At 47.8% G+C, this 27,622-nt stretch overlaps 1 protein-coding gene across 4 annotated transcripts; it reads left to right on the plus strand.

The window, feature by feature from the left end:
• The first annotated feature begins 2,828 nt into the window (after window positions 1-2,828).
• On the plus strand, window positions 2,829-26,647 carry SLC1A5 (solute carrier family 1 member 5). 4 transcript variants are annotated; one of them, XM_032228102.1, is made up of 9 exons: window positions 2,829-3,431; window positions 11,360-11,402; window positions 13,776-13,871; window positions 14,176-14,342; window positions 17,420-17,653; window positions 18,906-19,100; window positions 21,546-21,680; window positions 23,866-25,263; window positions 25,416-26,647. In XM_032228102.1, the coding sequence occupies exons 1-8, from the start codon at window positions 2,914-2,916 to the stop codon at window positions 24,101-24,103; spliced, it is 1,626 nt and encodes a 541-aa protein (XP_032083993.1). In that variant the 5' UTR covers window positions 2,829-2,913; the 3' UTR covers window positions 24,104-25,263; window positions 25,416-26,647. The 4 variants fall into 4 exon arrangements, with proteins under 4 accessions (XP_032083993.1, XP_032083994.1, XP_032083996.1 ...); XM_032228103.1 differs by lacking the exon at window positions 25,416-26,647 and having other exon boundaries at window positions 14,179-14,342; window positions 23,866-24,534; XM_032228105.1 differs by lacking the exons at window positions 23,866-25,263; window positions 25,416-26,647 and having other exon boundaries at window positions 21,546-21,684.
• Window positions 26,648-27,622: the final 975 nt, after the last annotated feature.

Consider the following 27,622-nt stretch of genomic DNA (forward strand, 5'->3'; position numbering starts at 1 on the left):
CTTACCCCACTGTTGTTTTAAGGGAATATATTTAAAGAAAAAAGTGGCTTACCATCGTTTTTCAGACTTTGCAGCATCCCCGTAGTCACGGCATCCAAATTCACACGCTCGACAACTGACTCGCATTCATGACGGCCGCAAGGGACCTTCCGACGAGGGAAGTCAGTGGGGAAGCGGCGGATTCACTTAACAACGGTGTGACGAACTTAACTCCAGCAGTGATTCACTTAACAACGGTGGCAAGAAAAGTTGTAAAATTCACAACAGTTGTCTTGTTTAGCAACGGAAACTTTGGGGTCTATTGTGGTTGTAAGTCGAGGATTGCCTATATGTAAATATTTCCTAATTTGGTTTAATCCCCCCTCCCCCCAGCCCAGACAGAGAGCGTTATGGTAATGTCTGAATTGCAGTAGAGGAAGGAGATCCAGAGAGTTTTTATTGGCGGATTTGAGTTAAACGGTTACAGGGTTTAATGATCTACAACTTGATCACGATTGGTCCAAATTTTATTATGTTCTTTTATTGTAATATATATTTAGGTTGCAGACTGTTTTTGACAAGACGTTTCTGACTGTGTAAATAATGGGTGATAACTTTCCATTTTTCTGAACTTGTTCACACTGTGTAATCTTTTATCACCCGCAGAGTGTAAAATACGGTTTCTTCTAATATACTAATTTTCTACTTAGACTACAGTCTATAGTTAATGTGCGGTTAAGGACAGGCGGATAAGTAATTCCAATATTTTTTGGTTTTAAATCCCTAATTCTCTTGGTATTCTAACAGTTTAATAGCCATTTATTGCCACAGAGCTCTCAAATCTACCAGATTTTACCCCCCCCCCCATTTTATTGAAAATTTAAAACATTACAAATACCTTTAAAAATAGTTTTGTATAAATTACAGCCCTTTTTGACAGCGCTAACGTAACCATTTGTTATTCAAATACGCTTTTATACATTCCTAATGATTCCTATATCTATGCATCTATCTTTCTAAGCTGTACATTTCATGTTCCTACTATTTATCCATCGATAACCAGTTTTCCCAAACTGTGGAATATTCTGAGCCTTCCTTGTCCCCTAACTCCAAAGTGAGTTTATCCATTTCTGCACAATCCAGGATCTTTTGGATTCTCAAGCCGGCATGGTGTCTTATCAGATTTTAGATGCTCTGGGAATATCACTGCTAAACCTGAGAATTTGGAGGTGACAAACTAAATCTAAACTATCGTTTCCCAACCTTGGCAACATTAAGATGGTGCCAGGCTAAAAGTCTCTGCAGTCCCATCTCTGCAGGCATCAGGGAAACTAAGGCAGAAGTCCACCAATAAGAAGGGACTCTACCTGTTGGAGAGCCGAGGTGGCGCAGTGGTTAGGGTGCAGTACTGCAGGCCACTTCAGCTGACTGTTATCTGCAGTTCAGCGGTTCTAATCTCACCGGCTCAGGGTTGACTCAGCCTTCCATCCTTCCAAGGTGGGTAAAATGAGGACCCGGATTGTTGTTGGGGGCGATATGCCGACTCTGTAAACCGCTTAGAGAGGGCTGAAAGTCCTATGAAGCGGTATATAAGTCTAACTGCTACTTCTGCAGACCACAGCTGGAGTGTCCCTGAAATACAACCTCTGGCCAGGATGCCCTTCACTGAGTCAACAGCTGTGGAGGACCGGAGCCTCCAGGTGGTGTCCTCCAGAGGTTGGCATCCTGGCAGGGAATGAAGGGTTTTGTAGTCTACCTCTCTCTGGAGGACTGGAGGTTGGTGCCCTGGCAGGGCATGAGGGATGTTGCAGGCTACACCTCTGGCAAAAACGCCCCTTCACTGAGCTGTCTCCTTTCAGGGTATTTGGGCCAGGAAGGAAGGCATGGGGAACACTGGCAGGGGAGGAGGGATGTTGTAGTCCACGCCTATGGAGGACCAGCGTCCCCACCTGGCAGGGGATGAGGGATGATGTAGTCTTCCTCTCTGGAAGACTGGAGTCCCCAGTTGGTGCCCTCCAAATGGCGGTGTCCTGGCAGGGGATGAAGGGTTTTGTAGTCTACCTCTCTCTGGAGGACTGGAGGTTGGTGCCCTGGCAGGGCATGAGGGATGTTGCAGTCTACACCTCTGGCAAAAACGCCCCTTCACTGAGCTATATCTCCTTTCAGGGTATTTGGGCCAGGAAGGAAGGCATGGGGAACACTGGCAGGGGAGGAGGGACGTTGTAGTCCACACCTATGGAGGACCAGCGTCCCCAGCTGTCACATGTCGATGCCCTGGCAGGGGATGAGGGATGATATAGTCTTCCTCTCTGGAAGACTGGAGTCCCCAGTTGGTGCCCTCCAAATAGCAATAGCAATAGCAGTTAGACTTATATACCGCTTCATAGGGCTTTCAGCCCTCTCTAAGCGGTTTACAGAGTCAGCATAATGGCGGTGTCCTGGCAGGGGATGAGGGAGGTTGTAGTCTACACACCCTCTGGGAGACTAGAGGTTGGGGCCCTCCAGAATGCCGGTGTTCTCAAGCCCGACGCCCATCCCTGCTTAGGGCTGGGCTCCCTCTGGATGGGGTTGATGGGACCTGTTGCTGAGCGCACCTGGGACCCAGGTGAGGCTCCACAACCCCCCCCCCTCCCCATGCCTCCCCCCCCTCCGGAGCCGCACCCGGGAGCCGCACACGCTGCAGGGCTGACGCAACCGCCCCTCCCGCCAAGCCCCTCCCCGCCCCGCCCCTCCTTCCAGCCCCCAGCGGAGCGGACTCTCGCCGCAGCCAATCCAGAGACCCCCCCTCTCCCGCCACCCCCCTCCCAAGGCTATAAAAGGCAGGCGGGCGCGCGCGGCAGCCGCAGAAGGCGGCGGTGCCTGGACGGGACGGGCGTTGCAGCAACAGCAGCAGCCGGGAGCCGGAGCCACGTGCGCCCAGAGCCTCCGAGGACCATGACGGCCAGCAAGGGCGCTTCCAACGGGGACATCGGGCCGGAGGCGAGGGGGACGACGGTGGCGATGGCCGGGCGGTCCAGCCGGCTCTCCCGCCTGCGGGGCTTCCTGCGGTCCAACCTGCTGGTGCTGCTGACGGTGTCGGGCGTGGTGGCCGGCGTGGCGCTGGGGCTGGCGGTGCGGCGTCCGGGCGGGCTGAGCGAGGCCGAGGTGCAGCTCTACTCCTTCCCGGGGGAGCTGCTGCTGCGGCTGCTGAAGATGATCATCCTGCCGCTGGTGGTCTGCAGCCTGGTAGCCGGCGCCGCCAGCCTCGACCCGGCCGTGCTGGGCAAGCTGGGCGGCTGGGCCATGCTCTTCTTCCTCCTGACCACCCTGATGGCTTCCTCCCTGGGCGTCGGGCTGGCCTTCGCCATCCAGCCTGGCGCCGGCGCCGCCGATGCCAGCCTGGCCAAGTACGGCGACACGGGCGGGCTGCCCCCGCGGAAGGAGGTGGTCGACTCCTTCCTCGACCTGATCAGGTGAGAGAGAGAGAGAGGGCGGAGGCCAGCGAGGCTGAACCTCGGCGTAAAAGGTTTCTCCCAGGGCGGGCGGGTGGGTGACCGGCCTCCCCTTTTAGATCAGGGGGCAACCTTGGGAACTTGAAGCCTGGGGGGACTTCAACTCCCAGAATTCCCCCAGCCAGCTTTATTGGGCAGGTGAGAGGCGGATGCCAGCGAGGCTGAACCTTGGTGTAAAAGGCTTCTTCCAAGGCAGGGGATGGATGCCGGGCTTCCCCTTTTAGATCAGGGGGTCTTGAAGCCTGGGGGGACTTCAACTCCCAGAATTCCCCCAGCCAGCTTTATTGGTCAGGTGAGAGGCGGATGCCAGCGAGGCTGAACCTTGGCGTAAAAGGCTTCTTCCAAGGCAGGGGATGGATGCCGGGCTTCCCCTTTTAGATCAGGGGGTCTTGAAGCCTGGGGGGACTTCAACTCCCAGGATTCCCCCAGCCAGCTTTATTGGTCAGGTGAGAGGCGGATGCCAGCAAGGCTAAACCTTGGCGTAAAAGGCTTCTTCCAAGGCAGGGGATGGATGCCGGGCTTCCCCTTTTAGATCAGGGGTCTGGTGGACTTCAACTCCCATAATTGGGAATTCTGGGAGTTGAAGTCCGCCAGGCTTAAAGTTCCCAAGGTTGCAGACCCCTTTTTCCAGATCCCCTAGCAACCCTCACTCACCTTCAGGGGTTGTTTTCCAAAAGGCATCTGGACTTTTTTTTCCCTGATTTGGGGAGGAAAACATTCCGCTTCTCATCCAAGAAGCATCTTCAGTTCATTGAAAGAAGCAACATGTTTCCCCCCCCCCCCCAAAAGAAACTACAGTTACCTTTTGGAAAAGAACCTACTGACTTATGACCTGGATGATTGACAGTCCCCATGGACGGCCATCTTCAAGGCTCCCCAGATGTTTGGGGGGGGATTTGCTTCCTGCAAACATCTGGCAGGGGAGGAAAGATTGCTCCCCAACTAGAAGATGGGGGGGGCATGGATGTCTGGTGGCCTGGATTGTGGCCACGTTCTCCTGTGTGCGATGCTCGCTTTGGGGAACGAAACCCCCACCCCCCCTCCATGTGGCTGGGTATATGAATGAATGTGTGTGTGTGTGTGTGTGTGTGTGTGTGTGTGTGTGTGAATGAGCCTTTTGTGTCTCAGCCAGTACAAATAAAACACGTCCCATGCTTTGCATTTGGGGCTGAGCTGGGCTAGTGAGCCCTGCGAACATAAGGTAAGGACCGAAAAGGCCACGTTGTTGGAATGAGCCACGCAACGGGGCAGCGGCGGTGGGACTTCCCCCTGGTGTATCCGTATCCGGGCTGAATGATTATCAGTCCTCTTTTCTCAAGAAAATTGTAACACACAACCTCATGTCATCTGGGACGATTGCATCATCAAACTCGAGCAAAAGATTGAACCCAGTTCAACTAACCACAAAGGGCAGAGAGAGACGGTCAGCCCACTCAAGATAGTGCTGGCCGGGGGGTGGGTGGGTTCCCCAGAGAGCCGGTGTTTGGTCCCTCCCTTCCCCTCCCTTTTCCAGCCTTCTCTCCCCCCCCCCCACCCCCATCCTCACCAGCTCCACCCCTCCATGCCATTGAAAAGCTGGCATTTTCCAAGGATGCAAAATTAGAAAGAGACCAACTATCCTAGTTTCCTGGGGCATCCTGGTTTCTCCTTAAAAGGGCATTGATTGTAGTCTGTCTCCCCACCCCCCCTTTACAGACATGGTACAGAATGTTCTCGAGGTCCCACCCCCAACAGGATTTTCCGTAACTGACATGGCTTCTGACGAAATATTTGGGGTGGGAGGCAGAGTGGAGAGACGTAGGAGGGAAGCAGATGGCTTTTGGGATCCTGGTTTGCAACCTCAGGTCCACCCTGTCCTCCCCCCCCACCCCCCAAGAACCATCTGTTGCTTTGAAAGATCCTTGGGGGAGTGGGTGGGCAGGCACGGAGGCGGGGGTCTCTTCTAACCAACTGTGGCTTATAAACCAGCTTGTCTTGGTTCCCTCTTGCCAATGCATGGTTAAAACCTCCTTTAAGCTAATTTCCAACATCCGTTGCGATTGGGCAACCCTCCTTGTGTGTGTCATTACCTAAAGGAAAATTTAAAAAAACCACTTTTTTTACAAAATTTGCACTAATTGCCGCCAAGTTTGGGAAGCCCTGTTGTAACAGCTGCTCGGGTAGCTCCCCATCAAACTCGGTGGAAAGTCGCGGTTACAAAAGGCTTGTAACAACGGATAGACTGACTTGAGTTCCGGTTTATTTCAAAGTTAGCGCCACAGGTTTCATTTATTATATTTATATTTAGGTTGGGCATCCCCCCCCACCCCCAGGCTCAGCCCCCTATGGGTGCCCTAAGGGGAGGGGGCTACTAAATCTCTTGATAAATGTTTCACCTTTTGAAATGTGGTCCTTTTTGTAATTCTGTCTGCTGCTTAATTGTAAAAGAGGATGCTTTTTAAGCGGGGTGTTTATTAATTGTCTCGGAGAGGGAGGGACGGTTAAGAACTATAAAATAATAAAATGATATGAGGCGTGTATTAGAATATTTCATATATTTTTTTCCCCCAGGGTAATCTTCATGGTATGGGAAGATTCTGGGTACCGGAATCGAGTTTTCTGCAATTTTTTTAAGACAGTGTTTCTCGAAGTTGGCGGCTTGAAGATGGGGGAGAATTCCAAGTCCCAGAATTCCCCAGCCAGCTTTGCTGGCTGGGGAATTCTGGGACTTGAAATTCGCCCCCATCTTCAAGCCGCCAACTTCGAGAAACACTGCTCCATCTAAGCATCTTTCTGGATTTCTCCTGGTGTTGTTAACAGAGGTAGCCACACTTGGCTGTCCCTGGAGGCAGAAAAAAAAACCCCTGATGTGGGTGATGACTTATACATCTTCCAGCGAAATTTTAAACTCTGGTGCTGGGTTTGAGAGATGCCAGGACTTGCAGCTTGGCACTTGATGTATCCCGGGCTTCAAGCGTCTTGGAAAAAAAATTGCTCTAAAAGCTCAATTAGCAACCAACGAAAAGCACTCCGATTTTCCCCCAGAAACCACAGTTTGCAAGCCGCCGTTCACTTGAGTCATCTACCCCGTCTCCCTGGAACACCTTTGGCCTCAGGGATAGGTAGATACAAATTCCCTAGCCAGCTGAGAATTCTGGGATTCGGAATAATGGCTTGGAAAGAGCCTGTACAGTTTCCTCCCCAGAACTTCTGAGGAATGGAAGTGAAGGCAGAGGGTTAGACAGGCGTCTTAGTTTGCAAAATGCCAGCAAGGCTAAACCTTGGAGAAAAAGGCTTCCTTTTTAGAGCATCGTTTAGAATCGGCAAACCTATGGCGTGCGTGCCAGAGATGGCACATAGACCCCCCTCTCTGGGCACACGCGTCGCCACCAGCTGCTTTTCTAGATTTTGGCACGCACATGCTGGTCTTTGCAAGCACCGGAGTGCTGGAAAACAGCCCCAAAACCGGCCAAAACCCTGGCCATTTTAGGATGGTTTTTTGGGACAAAAACAGCCTGAAAAACTACCCCAAAACGGGCATGGATGCACCAGTTAGCTGGTCGTTGCTCCGGGATAGACACATGAATGTAGAGGCGTTCCGATTTGGGCACTGCGTGTAGAAAAGGTTAATCACTGATTTAGAGCATTCAGTTATTGCTTCTTTACCTTGATAATCTGCACCCTTCAAAGTCAAGATTATTTGTACAAATGCACCAGGTAGCTTTTGTAATTCAGGGTTTTATTCTGACTCAATAATACCTTAAATAAAAGTGCTCGTACTGTGTTGTATGGGCAGGGATATATCCTTAAGAATTTGCTCTCCTTTTTTTTTTACTCAACTCTGGTCATTGCAAATATTTCCTTTCCTTTTTTTAAAAAAGTCCAGGAGGAGTCATTATACAGACTCCCACCTACCCAGTTTCCTTCCCCTTTAAGACAGCTCACGGCCACGAGGCCCTTCGGCTTCACCTGCTTACGACAAAAGCTCAGAATTTCCTAGTTTAGCTTTATGGAAAATGTGATTTATATATATCTGTCCTGTTGACGTCAGCTTTTTTAAAAAGCCTCGAGAGGCAGGGAAGATTTAGCTAAAGTGGCGATCGATGCCCTGAATGAAATCCTTCACCTGCAACCCATTTTTCTCCCCCTCTTTCTGACCGTTTTTTTTTTTTTTGCAAAATGGGCGTTGCAAGGGGATGGATTTTTCCGCCAAATCTGATGCAACATTTCCCTGTTGTTGAGTGTCTTTGCCAATGGGGAAGTCGGCTGGTCTTTGTTTTTTCTCTCTCTCTAGTCTTAAGATCTCTTTCCTCCTCTTCCCGATACCTGCCTTAAAAAAAAGGTCTCATTTATGAGGGGGGTTATTTCAAGAACCGAAAAGCAAATAGTTTCAGCTTTGCAGACATATTTTTTTTTTCCAGTAAACAGAAAAAGGCGCCGAGTTGTATTCAGTGCATTGAATAAGCTCGGGAAAGCTAGTGAATTGGGGGAAGCATTTATTGGGGGGCGGGGGACACACACGAAAACTTCAGGAAAGGAAGAAAGACAGGCTGAATTGCTTGTTTTTTTGAAAAAAAAATCTGATTTTTGCAAGTTCTGGAGAGAAGTTTGTTCAAGGGAGACGTTATGTTTTTTTTCTTGGGTTCCAATATACATATATTTTTACGGTGCTGGATTTGAGCACAATGAAAAGCTCCTGGAGGGGTGGGGGGGTTGCAAAGACCCTTGCCCTCCCCCCTTTTTATGGGATGGTCTCTCTTCAAACCACTTGCAGTGTTTTCTAGTTTGCAAAGTTATGTGAGTTGTCGGTCTTTCCGGCAAAAGGAAGCTGCAGAGACCTTGAAGTTAAAATTAAGAATTAAGTTGCAGGGGGGGGGGGGGAAGCAAGAAATTGGATGAGCCTGGAGGGGATGCCCCCCACCCGGACGGAAGGCTCATGTGTGGCAAGGTTTATTCTGCAGCAAATCTTGCTTGGGAGGGGGTGGAGTGGAGGGGGGGGCTTAACAGAACCCCAAACAGCTCCACAAAACATATAGTCCTCAACTTATGACCACAACGGAGCCCAAAGGTTCAGTCACTAAGCGAGGCGGTTAAATTGCTTGTCAGAAGGTTGCAAAGGGGGAATCACGTGACAACCCCCGCCCAGGACACTGCAACCGTCATAAATGTGAGTCGGCGGGCCAAGCAGCCAAATTTTGATCACATGACCACGCGGAGGATGCAACGGTCATGTCACTCTTCCCCCCCCCCCCCCCCCCCCCCGGAAAACAACTCACTGGAATGACTCTTGGCCTTGGATTGCAAGTTGCCAACATCCAACTTAACCCTGTTTGTAAAACGGGAGGGCAACAGGTTTAATAATAAATAGACTTTAAATCCTTGCAGACAAGGATAAGCTGCTATTTACACACACATTGCACATCCGGGAGGAGCCGAACATAAAAATGAATGGGCAGCAATTCAAGCCGAGAATGAGCCCTCTCGTGATGACTTTACTACCTGTAGTCTGGGCATTGTGCAGGCTTGGGGAGGAGGCGGAAACGTCTCCGGTGGCTGGAGGGTCACCAGATCCAAGAGGAACTGGCCAGCTTTGCGCTCCGCATTCAACCGTCCCGCGGAAGCCAGCTTGCAGCTGGCTGGGTTGAACGAAGGGGGTCCTTAGTGCTCTCTGAGCTTGCTGGTTTTCTCGCGGACGTTTCGTGGCCCAACTAGAGAACATCATCAATGCCAGAAGGGGAGAGTTGAGTTTTGCAGCGTGGAGAAAGAGGACGGCAACATCTGTTGGGGTCCTTGGTGCTCTCTGAATTCAGTTGCTTCGTTGCAGACGTTTCATTACCCAAGGAAGTAACATCATCCGTGCTAGATGGTGCAAAGCTCACTCCTATGTAGCACTGACAATGTTAACTAGTTGGATAATAAAAATCTCTGCAAGAAAGCATTTGAGAAAGCACCAATGACCTCCGCAGTTCAACACAAGAGATACCAATATTCTCCTTTGTTGGTATTCATAACTTTGGGTGACGGGTATCTCTGCGCACCGAGTGCCAGGGGCAGGAGGGAGCGAGCAGAGGCATGGGAGATGCGTTGGGGGCTTCCCAGGTGTGAACCCACGTGGCGGACAAGAATGGACCTTGATCTGGTCCAGCAATGATGTTATTAGACTGCACTTTCAATGTCTTGAGGATTAGTTGTGGGTCCTGTATTCCCACAGAGTTGGATTCTAGGGAGGCTGGGGGTTAAGAGAAGCCGTCAGCAGGTGAGAGGAGGTAAGAAGGGGGGAAAGGGGGTGTGTGGAGATTTGCGTGTCTCTGGAAGTTGTGGAAACCTCCCCAAGAAGAGATCGGACATCCATTTGTCCAGAATGGTCTAGTAGGATCTCCCACTTGAGCAGAAGGTTGGAATAGAACAGGGGTCTCCAACCTTGGCGGCTTTAAGGCTGGTGGACTTCAACTCCCAGAATTCCTCAGCCAACCTTGGCGACTTTAAGGCTTGTGGACTTCAACTCCCAGAATTCCTCAGCCAGCAAAGCTGGCTGAGGAATTCTGGGAGTTGAAGTCCACAAGTCTTAAAGTCGCCAAGGTTGGAGACCCTTGAACTAGAAGACCTCCAAAGTCCCTTCCAACCGTATGCTTCTGTGTTTTATTGCAGTGTCTCCAAATTTGGCGCCATTTCCAACTCCCAGAATTCCATGGCTGGCTGGGGAATTCTGGGAGTTGAAGTCCACGAGTCTCCCAGGTGCCAAATTGGCAGAGAGCCCTATTCGTTCAGACGTTCTCCAGAACTTCCTTTGGTGCCTCCTGGTGCCAAGAGCACAAACGTGTTCCTTTTGGAAAGAGAGCCACCAGCTTTGGGCAATGAGGGTTTGATCTTAGCTTGTCCTCCGGTGGTGCCATGTCCAGAACTGGACGAAGGAGAGGAGGCAGAAGGGTGTGTGTGTGATGGGGACAGGGCAGGAGTCCAAGGCTCGATCTTGGCCAGCGACGTTTAACTCCGCGATACCCGATCTCTGCGGGGTTTATTCTTGGTGGAGCTATGCTCCCGCGACTGAAAGGCCAGCGAGCACGTTGGTTTCTGCGTTGACACAGTTGCCAGAAATGGACAAGGGGACGACAGGTGTGGAGGCATGAAAAGTACAGTTTTAGGTTGCAATGCCAACCTTGGAGGGGGCTCAGCTGTTAGCTATGGCGGCTGAAAGGGAGGGAGAGAGTTGGCCACTTAAACATCGGAACAGAGGAAGGGGAGGTGGCATGGACACCCTACTTTCTGGACTCCCGAGAGGAGAAAATCTGTGCAGCTCAGGGTTGAGTCGTGGGGTCCTTGGTGCTCTCTGAGCCGGGCGATGGGCTTGTAGTGGTTTCATTTGTTAAACCAGGTTACGTGATCAGGGAGAGTTCTGGATTTCTTGGGCTAGATGTGAGTTAGCAATAGCAATAGCAGTTAGACTTATATACCGCTTCATAGGGCTTTCAGCCCTCTCTAAGCGGTTTATAGAGTCAGCATATCACCCCCAACAACAATCCGGGTCCTCATTTTACCCACCTCGGAAGGATGGAAGGCTGAGTCAACCTTGAGCCGGTGAGATTTGAACAGCCGAACTGCAGAACTGCAGTCAGCTGAAGTGGCCTCCAGTGCTGCACCCTAACCACTCGCACCACCTCGGCTCTTGAGTTCTTTGTGGCTTAGATCCAGCTGGGGAGAATCCCGGTCGCCTCTACCCAACGGTGGCAGTTGGGAGCAGTATGGACTTCAACTCCCAGAATTCCCCAGTCATAAGTGAAGGTCTACGTGTGTGTGTGTGTGTGTGTGTGTGTGTGCTATCCATATCTCAAACTCAGCAGCATATAAATTAAATAATCAAGAATTCCAGCGTTCTCATAGAAGCTCACTTAATCTCCTCTTCTCTTATCCAGGAACATCTTCCCTTCCAACTTGGTGACCGCTACATTCCGATCGGTGAGTTCTTTCTTTCTTTCTTTCTTTCTTTCTTTCTTCCTTCCTTTCTTCCTTTCTTCCTTCCTTTCTTTCTTTCTCTCTTTTCTTTCTTTCTCTCTTTTTCTTTCTTTCTTTCTCTTTCTTTCTCTCTTTTTTCTTTCTTTCTCCTACCTTCTTTCTTTCTCTCTTTTTCTTTCTTTCTTTCTTTCTCTCTCTTTCTTTCTCTTTTTTCTTTCTTTCTCCTTCCTTCCTTCCTTTCTTTCTTTCTCTTTCTTTCTTTCTCTCTTTTTTCTTTCTTCTTCCTTCCTTCTTTCTTTCTTTCTTTCTCTCTTGTTCTTTCTTTCTCTTTCTTTCTTTCTCTCTTTTTTCTTTCTTTCTCCTTCCTTCCTTCCTTCTTTCTTTCTCTCTTTTTCTTTCTTTTTCTTTCTTTCTTTCTCTCTTTTTTCTTTCTTTCTTTCTCTCTTTTTCTTTCTTTCTTTCTTTCTTTCTTTCTTTTTTCTCTTTCTTTCTTTCTTTCTTTCTTTCTTTCCCTCTCCCCTCCCTATCAAGTGGAGGAACTGAATCTAGGGTTTCATTTAGATATTACTAAGGTTTTATGTTGCGATGTTGTAAACTGCCCTGGGTGGCTTAGGTGAGACACGTAATCAGTAAGCAAATAAATTGAAAACAAATAAATGAACTGGACCCCAAAGGGTTGTGTGAAAGAGGGAAAGGGACTCTGGGGCCGAGTGTGGGGCTTGAAGGCCTTTGGCAACAGCTGTTTTGATGTTCTGGGATGGGATCGAGACAAAAAGATAATCCTGTTATTTGAGCCGCTCCCATTCGGAGGCTCTTTGGAAAAGTACTAAAATTGGGGGCTGTCGCCACATCTTATGACAGGCTGCCTCTGTGACCCCGGGTGACTTATGGAAGAAGAGAGTTCGGTGGAAGTCTCATCAGAGGTTTTCCAAAGCCTCTTTTCCAAAAAGAATGGGAGGATGCGGGGGGGGGGGGGGAAACTCCCTTTGTCCATCAAGAAGATCCGGGACAGTTACTGTATTTTTCGGAGTATAACATGCAGCAAGGTTTTGAAGAGAATTTTTTAAAAAAATGTTTTTGCACTCTGCAAAACTTCCCAAAAATGGCCTGTTTTTCGCAAAAACAAGCCCATTTTTTCCCACCCAAAAAAGGGTATGAATAGCCCTTAGGAGGCTTGTAGAGTGCTCCTAAGGGGTGCCCCCCCCAAAACGAGTGAAAAACGGCCCGTTTTTCACGAAAACATGCCCGTTTTTTGTCAAAAGGCATGGATAGCCTTTAGGAAGCTTATAGTGCTCCTGGGGGGTTGGGGGCAGGCAAAAATGGGCCATTTTTCACTCCTTTCTGCCCTGCCCAACCCCTGTGCACTCTGGAATATTTTTTTGGGGGGGGGAGGGCTTATTTTTCTGCACATGCGCTCAAAAACTCAATTGGGCTTATTATCCGGAGGTCTTATTTTAGGGGAGAAAGGGTATTACAATAAAAAAAAGGGTCACAATCAAAAATAAAAGAGTTAAAAATTAAATTTAAATCCAAAATGTATCCAGAGATGCAGGATGAGGGTTTCCCTACCTCGCTGTTTGAAGGAAGATCTATCTTAAGTATCTTTATCTCTCTGATTTATGTGTTGCTCATCCTGTCTGGAATGCAAGACTGGGAAAAGTGTTTCTGCTTTGACGGAGAAAGGGTGGGGGAGATGTTGTGTTCCCCCCACCCCCACCCCCTCATAAACTCTTGCTCAAGACCCCCGTCTTGCTCAGCCATTTCAAAATCTGGCATCTCATCCTCTTCGTTTCGGGAACGCGGGTCATCGAGTCAGTTTGGCTTAATTTTTAATAGCCGTGTTAATTTAAAAAGGCCAATTTCTGGACCCAGGATGGACTCTTTTGCTGAGTTAAACAATTTTGTCCTGGCATTAACTTCTCATTCTCCACGCCCCTGACTTCTCAGTGGTGCAATCGCCTGCTTTTTCCAAAGATAAATATATACCAGTTTGATTTTGCTTTTTGTTAAAAGGCGGAAAGGAAAAAATATATATATCATTTTTTTCCCTTCCTTCCATCCCGGAAGCCGATGCAAAGTGGCAAAGACTTAGTCTTCCTTGGCACGGATTAGGGGCAAAGCTTTTGTCTGCCAGTTTGTGCAAACTCTGAGCCTGAATCAACAAAGTCAACTTTGAAAGGAGTGGTTTCTTTATATCCAGATATTACATGGGGTGGGCCTCCCGCCCTGGGCATACTGGGTCTTGTGAGGGCATGTGGTTGGCACGAGAGCCACCAGGAAAGATCTGAACGGGGTGTGTCTCTCCCATCCCCAAATCCTGTTTCCTGGAGAAAGCGCAGCAAAAACAAGACAATCTCTTTGTGTTTTCCTTCTTAGTACTCAACGGTTCAAATAGAGGAGAAGAACACGAGTCTCGGCAGCATGGCAGCCCTTGAGAATGGAAACAACTCTCTGAACAAGACAGTCTCGATGGTAAAAAATAAAATAAAAGCAAGAATGTTGTGTAGTGTAAGGCCCCCAATTTAGGGCCGATTTAGAGCTGGGCCACGGGAGTGGGGTTCAGCTTGACTTGTATCATTCACATCAACTTGCTTGGGCCGCGGGTTGGACTAGATGACCTACAAGGTCCCTTCTGTTAAAATAAGTCGAGCGGTGCGCGCACACGGCCGGCTCAGGAATCCTGGGAGTTGAAGTTCGCGAGTCCCAAAGGGGGCCGTCGTTCCCCAGCTCTGGTTCTCGGGCTGCGCTGACGGTTTTCTCTCTCTCCTGCAACCAGAAGACGGTGGGCGAGGAGGTGGAAGGCATGAACATCCTCGGCCTGGTGGTCTTTGCCATCGTCTTCGGGGTCGCCCTGAGGAAGCTCGGGCCCGAAGGGGAGATCCTGATCAAGTTCTTCAACTCCTTCAACGAAGCCACCATGATCTTGGTTTCTTGGATTATGTGGTAAGGATGCTGCTCGTAAGGACCCTCTTCCGGGCCGCAAAAATTGTGCGTCAAATTTAGGATTTGGCACCCTTGACTGCGCAAATCCGGTGCTGATGTTGTGGCCTGTCAACCATCCAGCAGCCGAATCAGAGGCAGTGTGGGGGTCAGGGTCAGCATCACGGCGGCCCAAGAGCTCCGAGGGGGAAGAGGGAATGGAGCTGGCAGAAAGAGAGAGAAGGGGCAGATTATGGGCTGTCCGTCAGCCCTCAGACGGAGAGTCAACAGCCCCCAGGTCTGGAGGTGGCTGATGAGGAAGAGGAGGAGCAGCTGGGCCCTGTGCCTGACAGAAGGCAGAGGAGAGGAGAGCAGTGGAAATCTATGGGCCGGTCCTTAGGACGGAAGAGCTAGCGCTGCTATGGAAGCCCCACCCTAGCTCTGGGGATAAAAGGCAGTGGGTGGAGATGAGTGTAGCTTTGGCACACAACTATTCATCTCCTGCCCAGACGAACTTCTTAGCCTGCGGTGAGAGAGAAATTTTGTGCCGGCGCTCCTAATAAAGGAATCTCTGATTTCCATGAAGAGGGGGAGTTGGGTCAGAACATTGGTTTTTTTCTTAGGAAAAGTTGGTTTTTGAGGCTGGAAGTGTTTGCATCTCTACGGCGTCTTGCCATGCATTCTTTGACGCAGGAGAGGGGTCAAATCCTGACCCCCCTTTGAGTTCTGCAATGGAGCTGCCAGAAGGACTAGAAACTTGACGTGGGGGTTGTTTGTTTGACCGAGTGTCTATAACAGTGTTTCTCAACCTTGGCCACTTGAAGATGTCCGGACTTTAACTCCCAGAATTCCCCAGCCAGCATTCGCTGGCTGGGGAATTCTGGGAGTTGAAGTCCGGACATCTTCAAGTGGCCAAGGTTGAGAAACACTGGTCTATAACCTTGCGAAGCCTCCTTGGATTAAGAATTAGCTCCTAATCCCAGTCCATCCAGAGGCTGAATTCGCTCCTTTCCTCACTGTTGACTGAATAATTACTTAGCCTGCAATTAAAGTGGGCTGACTCCGTCTCTTCATTCGGCCTTTCCCAATCCCCGGAGTTTTTTTTAGCAAGGTTGGGAAATCTTGCCGAAAACTGTAACCATGGTTTGCAGCGCCTATATTCCCACGATGCACTAAGCACAAACAAGCCATTTTACGGCCCAGCATTTTGTGAGGCAATCAATCAAGCCAGCAAATGTTGCAGGTGAAGTCTGGCTATATCCTAGCGTGGTATAAGTAGTCCCCGACTTACAACGGTTCATTTGGTGACCAAAGTTTACAACAGCATTGGAAAAAAGCAATTTATAACCGTTTTCCACATTTAACAACGGTTGCGGCATCCCTGCCTGGTCACGTCATCAAAATTCAGATGTTTGGTGACTGGTTCACATTGATGACAGTCGTAGCATCCGGGATCTTTTGAAATCAGGGTTAAAACTCAGTTAAATTTAAATTTATCTCATGGTCAAACCCAAAACTACAAAAACATTAAAGCCTCCAGAAGTTGTGAATGCTCCAACACTGGAAGTCTTTTAAGAAGATGTTGGATATCCTTTGTCTGAAGTGGTGTAGGGTTTCCTGGCTAAGCAAGGGGTTGGACTAGAAGACCTCCAAGGTCCCTTCCAACTCTGCTATTGTATTGTATCTTTCTATCTATCCATCCACCCACCTATCATCTATCTATCCATCCATCTATCTACACTACAGTATCCATCTATCTATAGATCTATCTATCACCTATCTATCTGATCTATCCATGTCTGTCTGTCTGTCTGTCTGTCTGTCTGTCTGTCTGTCTGTCTATCTATCTATCTATCTATCTATCTATCTATCATCTCCATTATCTATCTTGTTCAACACCTCAGGGCAGAAAAAGAAACAATGGGTGGAAACTAATCAAGGAGAGAAGCAACTTAGAACTGAGGAGGAATTTCCTGACAGTTAGAACAATTAATCAGTGGAACAGAAGTTGTGGATGCTCCAACACTGGAAGTCTTTTAAGAAGATGTTGGATATCCATTTGTCTGAAGTGGTGTAGGGTTTCCTGGCTAAGCAGGGGGTTGGACTAGAAGACCTCCAAGGTCCCTTCCAACTCCGCTATTCTATTCTAAACATTTATTTATTTATTATTATTATTTTGTTATTAAACACACATTAAAGCATTGGACACACAGTATAATGGCCCTGGCAATGTCTTTGCCATACGATACTAGAATATAAAGTTAAATGTTATAACTATTATAAATATAATAATTATATTATAATTATTAAAAATTATAAATATTGTAATATTATTTACAATTGGTCTCTTCAGTATTTACAAATATAAGGATGTCTTATTTCCATCTGTGTTGCTGTGTTGTTTCTTGTGTTATACATTTTCACTCTTATGATTTCATACATAATTCTAATCTCCATTCTATAAAACTTAAGTCATTGCTTGTCTTTCCTCTTTTTGTTCCAACCATCGATAAAATTTATCCCAGATCTTCTAATATTCTGATTCGTCTTTGTTCTTCGATTCCCACGTCAATTTATCCATTTCAGCACCAATCAGAATTTTCCTAACTACTTCCTCTTCTTGTGGAATTTCCCTGTTTTTTTCCAGTTTGGGGCAAAGACCATTCTTTGTATTATTAAGTAGATTACCTCCTTGTTTTTTAAAAAAAAACATTAAACATTCAAAATGAACCAAGAATTGGGTGATTTTTGTTAATTAAAAAATCAACAAAAATTGGGTTTTCTGCCTCTGGGCAGAATTGCAAGGTGGGTTTCAGTCACGGACCCCCAACCTTTTGGGTACCAGAGATCAGTTCCGTGTAGAAAGATTTATCCGTGGACTGGAGGGGCCCTTTCGCGTGCTGCTGGCATCCCGTGGATGGGGCTTCGCTTGTTGGCACAACCAGGTTCCTGGCATGCCATGGACTGGTGCCAGTCCACGAACCGGGGGTTGGGGACCCCTGGGTTAAAGTTCTGCTAACGCCCCCCAGCTTCCCTCCAGCACCGGATGCTTCCCTGGGACTGGATCTCCAGCTGGGTTGATGGCCTCTTCTCCTTCCCAGGTTTGCCCCCGTGGGTATCATGTCTCTGGTGGCCGGGAAGATTATGGAGATGGAGGACGTGGTGCTTCTCTTCACCAGCCTGGGCAAATACATCTGCTGCTGCCTGGTGGGCCACGCCATCCACGGACTGCTGATTCTCCCAGTGATCTACCTCGTCTTAACCCGCCGGAACCCCTACCGCTTCCTGTGGGGCATCTTCACCCCCTTGGCCACCGCCTTCGGGACTTCCTCCAGGTATCCAGAGACCGCCAGAGGGGCAGGAGGTGGGCGGGATGGGTGGAGAACCATCCACGAACATGGGTTTACCGACAAAAGGGCGAACGACAAAACCGCGCCCGACTAAACCGCGGTGACAAAACCGCGTGTTCTAAAGCGCTCCGACGAATGAGTGCTGAATCACGCCGACAACAGCGCGGTGACAGAAGCGCGCTGTAAAACTAAACCTAAACCTAACCCTAAACCTAACCCTTACCTTAAGTGAAATCGGCTTTCTGTTGACGTGCTGTTGTCGGCGTGTTGATGACGTCGCGGTTTTAGCGACGCGGTTTAGTCAGGCGCGGTTTTGTTGTACACCTTTTTGTCGGGTCACGACGAACATGTCTGTTTGGGATTTAGATTTAGAAGGTTTAGATTTAGAAGGTTTATTTATATGCCGCCCTTTTCCCTGGGGGGACTCAGGGTGGCTCACAATCCAAAAGGAAAGGGGGGAAAACAGACTTTTTACATATAAGACAATACATAATTAAAAACACAACATTCATACCATTCGGGCGGGTTACAATCTTAGCCCCAGGCCTGACGGGATAGCCAGATTCTGAGGGCTCTGCGGAAGGTCTGGAGGGTGGTGAGGGTACGAATCTCCACGGGGAGATCGTTCCATAGGGTCGGAGCTACCACCGAGAAGGCTCTCCTCCGCGTGGTTGCCAGTCGGCATTGACCAGGCGTCAAGACCCGTGGGAGACAATCATTGGAGCTCGGGGTTGAAATGTGGGGACCTGGGTGCTCCCTCAGCTTGGGTTTTTTTTCTTGCAGGCGTTTCATGACCCAACTAGGTAACAGCATCAGTGCTAGAAGGGGAAGATTGTGGACAGGAGAAAAAGAGGAGGGAGGAAAGGGTGTGTTGGGTGCGGTTTTCTTGCAGGCGTTTCATGACCCAACCTGATAACATCATCGGGGCTCCAAGCGAATAGAGGTTGCTCTCTTAAGGCAAGCAACTTGTAAAGGAATAGAGAGCAAACCCTTCTCCTTTCTAGCACTGATGAGGTTACCTAGTTGGGTCATGAAACGTCTGCAAGGAAAAAACAGATCACAGAATCCGCTCTCCTGGATGATTGTGATGGGGTCCCAGATGTTGCTCAAAGAACAGATGACGGGGAGGGATGCCTTCGAAGGCAGGAGGAGAGGTGTCGGTATCCTTCCCATGCCCCAAGGAACATCTTTGGAGGCCTCGGTGGCCCATCCCATCTCTGTGGCTTCCTCCCCACAGCTCTGCCACGTTGCCCCTGATGATGAAGTCCGTGGAGGAGAACAACGGCGTCTCCAAACACATCAGCCGCTTCATCCTACCCATCGGGGCCACCGTCAACATGGATGGGGCGGCCCTCTTCCAGTGCGTGGCCGCCGTCTTCATCGCCCAGCTCAACAATGTCTCGCTCAACTTCATCCAGGTCATCACCATCCTGTGAGTATTGAGGGTCCCCCTCCCCCCCAAAAAATCTGTCTTGCTTCGAAGCGACCCCTAAAATGCTTTTGCGTTCACGCGATCAAAAGAGGAAGTGCATTGAAGATACGACGGACGTATCAATGCATTCCCCCCGCCCCCGGTTTTAATTCCAATTAAAGCAAGAAATTACAGGAGAACAGATAAAATACAAACCCCGAAATCTTTCTAATAATCAAAGGGAAATATACAAAGAAAATTAAGTACATATTAACACATCTGCTAGCTACAGCTAGAATAGCATTTGCCCAATGCCGGAAATAAAATAGCAATATCAATAGCAGTTAGACTTATATACCGCTTCATAAGGCTTTCAGCCCTCTCTAAGCGGTTCACAGAGTCAGCATATCGCCCCCAACAACAATCCGGGTCCTCATTTCACCCACCTCGGAAGGATGGAAGGCTGAGTCAACCCTGAGCCGGTGAGATTTGAACAGCCGAACTGCAGAACTGCAGTCAGCTGAAGTAGCCTGCAGTGCTGCATTTAACCACTGCGCCACCTCGGCTCCCCCTCGGACGAATTAGTGATTAAAAAAACTTTGGATTGTGCAGAGATGGACAAATTAACACTGAAATTAAAAGATAAAGAAGAGTCGGAATATTATGAAATTTGGAAACAATTTTGGCTGCAAAACAAGAATAAAATTAATTAAGCCAAAAAACAATATATATAAATATATAAATATATAAATATATATATATATATATATATATATATATATATATATATATATATATATATATATATATATATATACATATATATATATATATATAACTGTGTATAAAGGTGTGTAAATATAGAAGCGAAATATTATATACACGTACAGGTATGATGACATAACAGTGTTGATGTAATGACTCAAAGGTGTTGTAGAAAGGGAAAAAAATAATAATAAAAATCTGCTAAAAAGAATGAAAGACCAACAATACCTGCCTTGCAGGAGCCTTCTTGCTCATTCGCAAGACCGAAAGAGCGAAACTTTTTGCTGAGTTTCCAACTCGCTGAAGACCCAAGCCAAATTTCAGCTTTTGAGGCTCCACCCTGAATTTCTCCAGATCCTGTGATTTCAGCATCTCTCGTTAAAGCCTGTTAGTCTGAAAACTATTTCATTTTATTTTTTGGCAGTGGGGGATGCGTCTTTCCATCACCATGTGTCCCAAAGCGACCTCTCCTTATAAATTTCTCCTTTGTTTCTGGGACGTCCTCATGACTCTGTTTCCGCCGACCAAATTACAGCCCGTTAAAATTTTAATTTCAGACGGAGAGAAATGAGCAATCGAAGTTCTGTTGGAAGGACTGCTCCATTCTTCCCAAATTAAATCGTTTTAAAGAGGTTTTATTTTATTAAATTTATTAAATTGCCCATTGGATTATCCGGCGTTTTATAGTCTCCTCTTGGTAAACTTTGCAGAATATTGCAAGGTTGGGAGAAGTCACAAGATATGGAGAATTTTAAACGGGGGCAGAGGAACATCTGGGCTTGTTCAAATCTCACCGGCTCAGGGTTGACTCAGCCTTCCATCCTTCCGAGGTGGGTAAAATGAGGACCCAGATTGTTGTTGGGGGCGATATGCTGACTCTCTGTAAACCGCTTAGAGAGGCCTGAAAGGCCTATGAAGCGGTATATAAGTCTACTGCTATTTACACAACTAGGTAATCATGGTTTGTTTCTCACCATGTTGATTTGAAACATCACTGACTGGGTGGTAGTTATGAGTAAGATTCCTGTGGTGAGTTAAAAGAAGTGATTCTGAACCTGGGCAGCTTTAAGATATGTGGACTTCAACTCCCCGAATTCCCCAGCCAGCTGTCCACGAATCTTAAAATGGCCATGGTCAAGAAACACTGTTCCAAAGTTGACATCTGATCTTGAACATGGTCCAGAAAGCAGATCTTGCAAAAAGAAACTCTTGACTTCAATTTTTATGTAGCTTTATTTTTTTTAGATTTTTTATTTTTATTTTCTCCCTTCTACACCACCTTACAGTCATTACATCAACATTGTTATGTCATCATACCAGTAGATGTATATAATATTTCGCTTCTATATTTACACACCTTTATACACAGTTCTATATATATATTTATATATATTGTTTTTTGGCTTAATTAATTTTATTCTTGTTTTGCAGCCATTTGTACCAATTGTTCCAAATTTCATAATATTCCGACTCTTCTTTATCTTTTAATTTCAGTGTTAATTTGTCCATCTCTGCACGATCCAAAGTTTTTTTTTTAATCACTAATTCATCCGAGGGGGTATTATTTTGTTTCCAGCATTGGGCAAATGCTATTCTAGCTGTAGTTAGTTAGCAGATCTGTTAATATGTACTTAATTTTCTTTGTATCTCTGTATTTTCTTTCATTCCTAACGTTTCTGCCCTTCTTGGTTTCAACCGCAGCATCACGGCGACAGCATCCAGCGTGGGGGCCGCTGGGATTCCCGCGGGGGGCGTCCTCACCCTGGCCATCATCCTGGAGGCCATCAGCTTGCCCACCAAGGACATCTCGCTCATCCTGGCGGTGGATTGGCTTGTGTAAGTATGGCTGGCCAGATGGGCAACAGCCCAGGATCAGGAACTAACCAGGATTCACTGGTCGCGCTATTGAAACCATAGAGTAGGTGCGACAGCTTGGCAGGGAAACCCTAAAGCGCGGGTGGGGTGTGGGGGGAGAGACAGTCCGAGGATTAGAGGACCTCGATGCAGGAGCACAATCGAGTCCAAAATTTTGAGTGGGACAGTTGTGAGTTTTGCCCCGTTTTACGACCTTTCTCGCCACAAGTCGTTAAGCGAATCCCTGCAGTCGTTAAGTTATCAACCTGGTTGTTAAGTGAATCCGACTTCCCCCGTTGACTTTGCTCATGAGAAGGTCGCCAAAAGGGGACACGCCGGCGGTCGTAAGTGTGAAAAACAGTCAAAAGTCGCTTTTTGGGGGGGGGGGGATGACATAACTTTGCACAGTCAGTAAATGAAGCGTTGCAAGGTCGCGACATAACCTGCCTTTTCTTCTCCAGGTTCTGCAAAGGGAAACTGTGGGGAGGGTCCTTTTTATCCGGTAGATTCCGAAGGGCAGATCGCGAGAAGACCCGGAGTTGGCTGACAGGTGGGAATCTATAGCAACTTTTCCAGCCTGTGGACTTCAACTCCCAGAATTCCTGAGCCAGCCATAGCTGGCTGGCTCAGGAATTCTGGGAGTTGAAGTCCGCAGGCCGGAAAAGTCGCCATAGCTGCCCACCCTTGCCCTGACCTTTGCGTGCAGCCTGGAAGGAGGACCGAAAGCCCAGTTGCCCTCTGGAATCTTATTGTGTTTGTGCGGAACAAAGTTGTGTAACAACAGGGAGGGCGGGGGGGGGTGTCTCCAACAGGCTTGTCTGGTGCAGCTGGAAGAACCAGGCGGTGGAGTTGAGTCATTCTTCTCCCCGGGAGATTGTAGGGAAGGTGAAGGCCGCCTTGAAAAGGGGTTCTTGTTTTCCTTCCCAATGGGATAAGGGACCTGTGCAAGAAGCCCTCGACTTACGGCCGTTTTGAAGTTACGACAGAGCTCCCCGTTAGAAACCCTGACCTGGTTCTGAGGCTCTACTGGCTGCCAGGTGCGCGGGGTGACCCGTTTTGGGACGGACAGGCCTTGTTAGGTTATAAGCAGAAGGCTACCTATGGACAGCCGAAGATAACGCCGTGGCTGCATCGGAGCCAAAGTTCCCGTGTAGTAATCATGGCACAGAATATTTGCAGCTCAGGGTTGAAATGAGGGGTCCTTGGTGCTCTCTGAGATTTGGTGGTTTCCTTGCAGACGTTTCAGGACCCAACTAGGTAACATCATCAGTGCTAGAAGGAAGGGGAGGGGGAGTTGCGGAAAGCAGGAGGAGAGAGGGAAATACTGTGTGATCCTCGGTGGTCTGAGAGCTGTCTTTCTAGACATTTCATTACCCAACTAGCTACCATTGTCACTGCAAACCCCACTCTCTACTAGCACTGATGATGTTCCCTAGTTGGGTCACGAAACGTCTGCAAGAAAACCACCGAGCTCAGAGAGCACCAAGGACCCCGCAGTCCTCCTCTTCCTCCTCTGCAAAAACCCCCTCCTTTCTAGCACTGATGATGTTCCCTAGTTGGGTCATGAAACATCTGCAAGAAAACCACCAAGCTCAGAGATCATCGGAGACGTCACAGTATTATTTATTTATTTATTAGACTTATATACCGCTTCATAGGGCTTTCAGCCCTCTCTAAGCGGTTTACAAATTTTTTAGCAAATTGAGTCAGCAACTTGCCCCCACAGTCCGGGTCCTCATTTCACCCACCTCGGAAGGATGGAAGGCTGAGTCGACCTTGAGCCGGTGAGATTTGAACCGCTGAACTGCAGATCACAGTCAGCTGAAGTGGCCTGCAGTACTGCACCCTAACCACTGCGCCACCTCGGCTCTTCCTCCCCCTCTGCAAACCCCCCACTTCCTCCCCCCTCTGCAAAACCCCCTCCTTTCTAGCACTGATGATGTTCTCCAGTTGGGTCATGAAACGTCTGTAACCAAACAGAGAAAGCACCAAGGACCCCACATGAGGGATCTTTCTCTCCTGTCCTAACCAGTGAAGTTTTTTGGCCCTGGTGTTGCAGGTGAAGATGCCCTGAATGGGAGAGGCTAAACCCCACCCCCACCCCGCTTCTCTCCAAGGGGTTATTTTGCATGTATTCTCACACCCGGTTCCTCTTCCCCCCTTGCAGAGACCGGACGTGCACCGTCCTGAACGTGGAGGGCGATGCCTTCGGCGCGGGGCTCCTGCAGGTCTACTCGGAGAAGAAATTGGGCCATACGGTGAACGACGACCTGCTGGAGGTGAAGACGGAGGCCGTGGAGGCCAGCAAGGCAGAGGAGATCGAGGAGGGGTCCCCGCTGATTAAGCAGAACGGTCCAACCCATTTGGGGGATAACAAACCTTGCGAAAAAGAATCCGTGATGTGATTGAACTCATCAAAGTCCGGACGATTTAGGTGGAGATATTCTTGTCCAAAAAGAAAGAAAAGAACTTTAAAACTTTTCTCCAAAAAAGGAACATAGAACTTTATTTTTTTTTTTCCAAAAAAAGAACTTTAAAATTTTGTTCCGTCTTTCAAGGTCGGAATTTCCCAGGTGACGAGAGATTTCATAACGGGAGAACTTCTCTAAACGAGAAATTTGCTTTAAACACAGCCTGCCCTCCCCATTCCCCCGGTTCTTCCTTCTTTGAACTTCCCGCAGTTTGTACATTTGGAAGCTTCAACGCCAACAAACGCTGTGGGATCATCACTCCATTCATCCCAAATTTTTCTCCCTAGTTCTGGTGGCGGTTGTTGAAAATCAGCCGCGAGGGAATATCCGCTGTGCAAATCCAGACATTTCTCTTCGGCGACATTCAGTTAAAAGAAAAAAAACTCAGCGAGTGAATCGACCTATCCAGATCGCTCAATCCTCCTTTTGTTTGTTTTCTCTTTCAATTTTCTCTGCATTTATTTTTTATATTTTGGACCAAGCCAGGAGAAAAAGTCTTCAGTCTTATCCTATTTTCCCCCCTCTTATTTGTTTTCCTTCCATTTCCTTTACTTGACGTTCTCTGGCCAGTCGAGCCAGGAGGACGAGAAATGAACTGGGTTCATTCTTAACTCTGTTGGTGGGTCGTATTTTTTTTTTCCAAATCCAAAAGACTTGAATATTGTTTGCAAGGCCACCGAAAAGCCCTTGCTAAATGCAGAAACTGGAGGGGGAAGAGATTTCTAATGCAAATTTAACCGAAATTCTTATTTCCGTCTTGTAACACTCCGTATGCTGACACTTGGACCTCCGGATGAATTTTTCCCTGCCTTTCGACGTGGCGAAGTTTGTTTCACCGTCTTCCCCTCGACCCGTATTTTTTATTTTAATTTCTGTGGATGATTGTCCTTTTGTTTTAGGAACGGCTGATTTGCGATGTAATTTATTTCCGAAAGACGGGGGTGGGTGGGGAGAACTGCTCGTATTTGGTTTCACGGCAGAAATACGGGAAAAGAATTTGTTCTGAAATCTTCATGGATCTCCCGAAGGGTCTCTCCTCTCGTGATTCTTTTTAAATCTATATTCCAGGGTTTGTTTTTTTTTGTGCCAAACAAGTTGAAAGACTTTTAAATGTTGCTCTAAAGCAGTGTTTCTCAACCTTGACAACTTGAAGATGTCTGGACTTCAACTCTCAGAATTCCCCAGCCAGCAAATGCTGGCTGGGGAATTCTGGGAGTTGAAGTCCAGACATCTTCAAGTTGCCAAGGTTGAGAAACACTGCTCTAAAGGGTTAGCAGCTGGCAGCCTTGTGGCTCCGTTCTGCCCAAGTTTTGAGGCCAGCTTTTAAACATATAGATATAGCAAGATAGGAATTGGGGGTGGGGAATAGCAGCCAAATTTTTCAAATTCAGTAGAATGGAGTTTGCTATTCCTCCAGTAGATGTGTTTATGGGGCAGGTAATCCTTGATTTATGACCATGATTGAGCCCCAGATTTCCGTTACTAAGTGAGACAGCGGTCAAATGGATTTCGCCCCAGGTTTCACACCCTCCCTTGCCATAAGTTGATAAGTCAGTCACCCGGTTGTTAAGTGAATCTGGCTTCCCCGTTGACTTCGCTTGCCAGCCGGTCGCAAAAGGGCAATCACGTGACCCCGGGACACTGCAACGGTCGTAAATATGAGTCGGTTGCCAAGGGTCTGAATTTTTTTCCCCCGCGGCAATGCGGACGCTGCAATGGCCGTAAGTGGAAAAATCAATCTGGGTTTCTCTCGATGCCATTGTACCTTTGAATAGTCATTGAATGGAAGGTGGTAATTTGAGGGTCGCCTGTGGTGTGTTTGCGGAGGAAAACGGGCATCGCCTGGCATCCTTGGTGCGCAGAGCCTCGGAGCTAGGCAATGTAGAAAGCCGTGTAAATAAATAACGAGAGCTAATCTTTTGCGTGTGTGTGACAGCTGCCTCCGGGTGATGCGATCTGAGCATTGGAAGGGCACTCGAAGGGCAAATGGCCCATTCTCCCAGGCCGTGGCGCGTTGTGCACGCCAAGTTCTCTGAAATTTTTGGGCGATCAGTCTGGGTTGGGGCTGTGCTGCAGGAAGACCAGGTGAAAACAGAGGGGCTGCTATGTCAGCCCCCCCTCGGTAGGTGGTCCAGCTTGGTGAGAATTTGGGAGAATTCGGGATCTAGTTTTGTGAGCCCCCGTGGGATCTGTGACTTCCTTCGATGTTTTGTGTGTGAACACGAGTCCTGGTTTTGTACCTGGACAAACCCAGGGCGATGTTTCTCCCCCCTCCCTGCGCCCTTCCCCAGGATGAGTGGACACTCCATGTGCAACAGACCAAGAGTCAAACTGGTCAAACTGGTTTCTTTTTTTTTTACTGGCCAACGAATAATGCATTTGCACACGGCACTTGGCTGGGCTTTAACGAAACAATTGCTTTGAAGAGGGGTGTCAGCTGCCCCACTGCACAGAATAAAAGCTGTATTTGGGATTTTAGCGAGTGTTTTGTCTTTTTGGTTTTTTTGCAAAAAAAAGGGGGGGGGGCTTCTCTGGGGCCAGGCTGAGGCTGTGAAGCACATGGGTTCCCATCACAGGATTCTGGTCATTAATGCTCAAGATATTTAAAAACAAGGCAGCCGTTATTGCGGATCATGCTCGCCTGCGTTTTCCTGTGGCAAACATTTCCGTAGAATCTCACCCTTTTAAAATCTGGGCGTCGGTGGTTCCTGCCAGTTCTGTCCCAAATTCTGGGGAGCTGCTGAGTGCTCCTCTTTCTTTCTTTTTTTTTTTGAAAAAGTAATGTTATTGAATATTTCGGTGGGGGAAAAAAATGAGAACTCATGCCAGCTGAAAAAAGGAACAGAAAAAATAGGGCAGAAAACAAAACGAACAATAGTTAAAAGAGGAAAAATACATAAATTACTTCCCCCCTTCGTTACAATACAAAGAGTATAAACACTTTTAGGGAACTTAATAATACCGCTTAAAACAAATGATCTCTTCTTCCCAAATCTCTCCTTTTGTCTATAAACAAATCCAACCTTGATGCCTGGAAAAGTCCATGAAAGGTTGCCGGAGAGAATGTATCTGTTTTAAATTTGATCAAATAAACCAACTTCATATTCATTAAGTCCTTAACATTTGTCCTTAAAAGTTCCTTTTGCTAAGGATTGAAGAAACTCATCTGGGCTACTAAACTTGCCTCCTGAAGGCTCCAGATCTCTGAAAAACGGTTAAGCAATTTCCAAAAGAACCCTAATCCAAACCTGGTTTGAGGAAGATAGCTTATTCTTTCGTCTCCCAGAGCACTAAACCTTTCACGGTTTGCTTCCTTGTGGTCTCCTTATGAGGAGCAACTGTTTGGAGCACATGTGGGCGATCTCAAGCACTCTTCCTTGTCCAGAGAGGAATCCTGCCATCGTTCCTTCATCATACAGTACTATACAATACGATAGCAGAGTTGGAAGGGAC

Source organism: Thamnophis elegans, chromosome 12, assembly GCF_009769535.1.
Source record: "Thamnophis elegans isolate rThaEle1 chromosome 12, rThaEle1.pri, whole genome shotgun sequence".
In the NCBI taxonomy this organism is placed as follows: domain Eukaryota; kingdom Metazoa; phylum Chordata; class Lepidosauria; order Squamata; family Colubridae; genus Thamnophis; species Thamnophis elegans.

What these genes read in the sequence shown, in the direction of transcription:
- SLC1A5 (XM_032228102.1), top strand. Translation starts at nt 2,914, where the DNA reads ATGACGGCCAGCAAGGGCGCTTCCAACGGGGACATCGGGCCGGAGGCG. An exon ending in TGACCGCTACATTCCGATCG is followed by an intron (nt 11,403 to 13,775) that starts GTGAGTTCTTTC and finishes TTTCCTTCTTAG; the next exon opens with TACTCAACGGTTCAAATAGA. An exon ending in GCCTTCGGGACTTCCTCCAG is followed by an intron (nt 17,654 to 18,905) that starts GTATCCAGAGAC and finishes TCCTCCCCACAG; the next exon opens with CTCTGCCACGTTGCCCCTGA.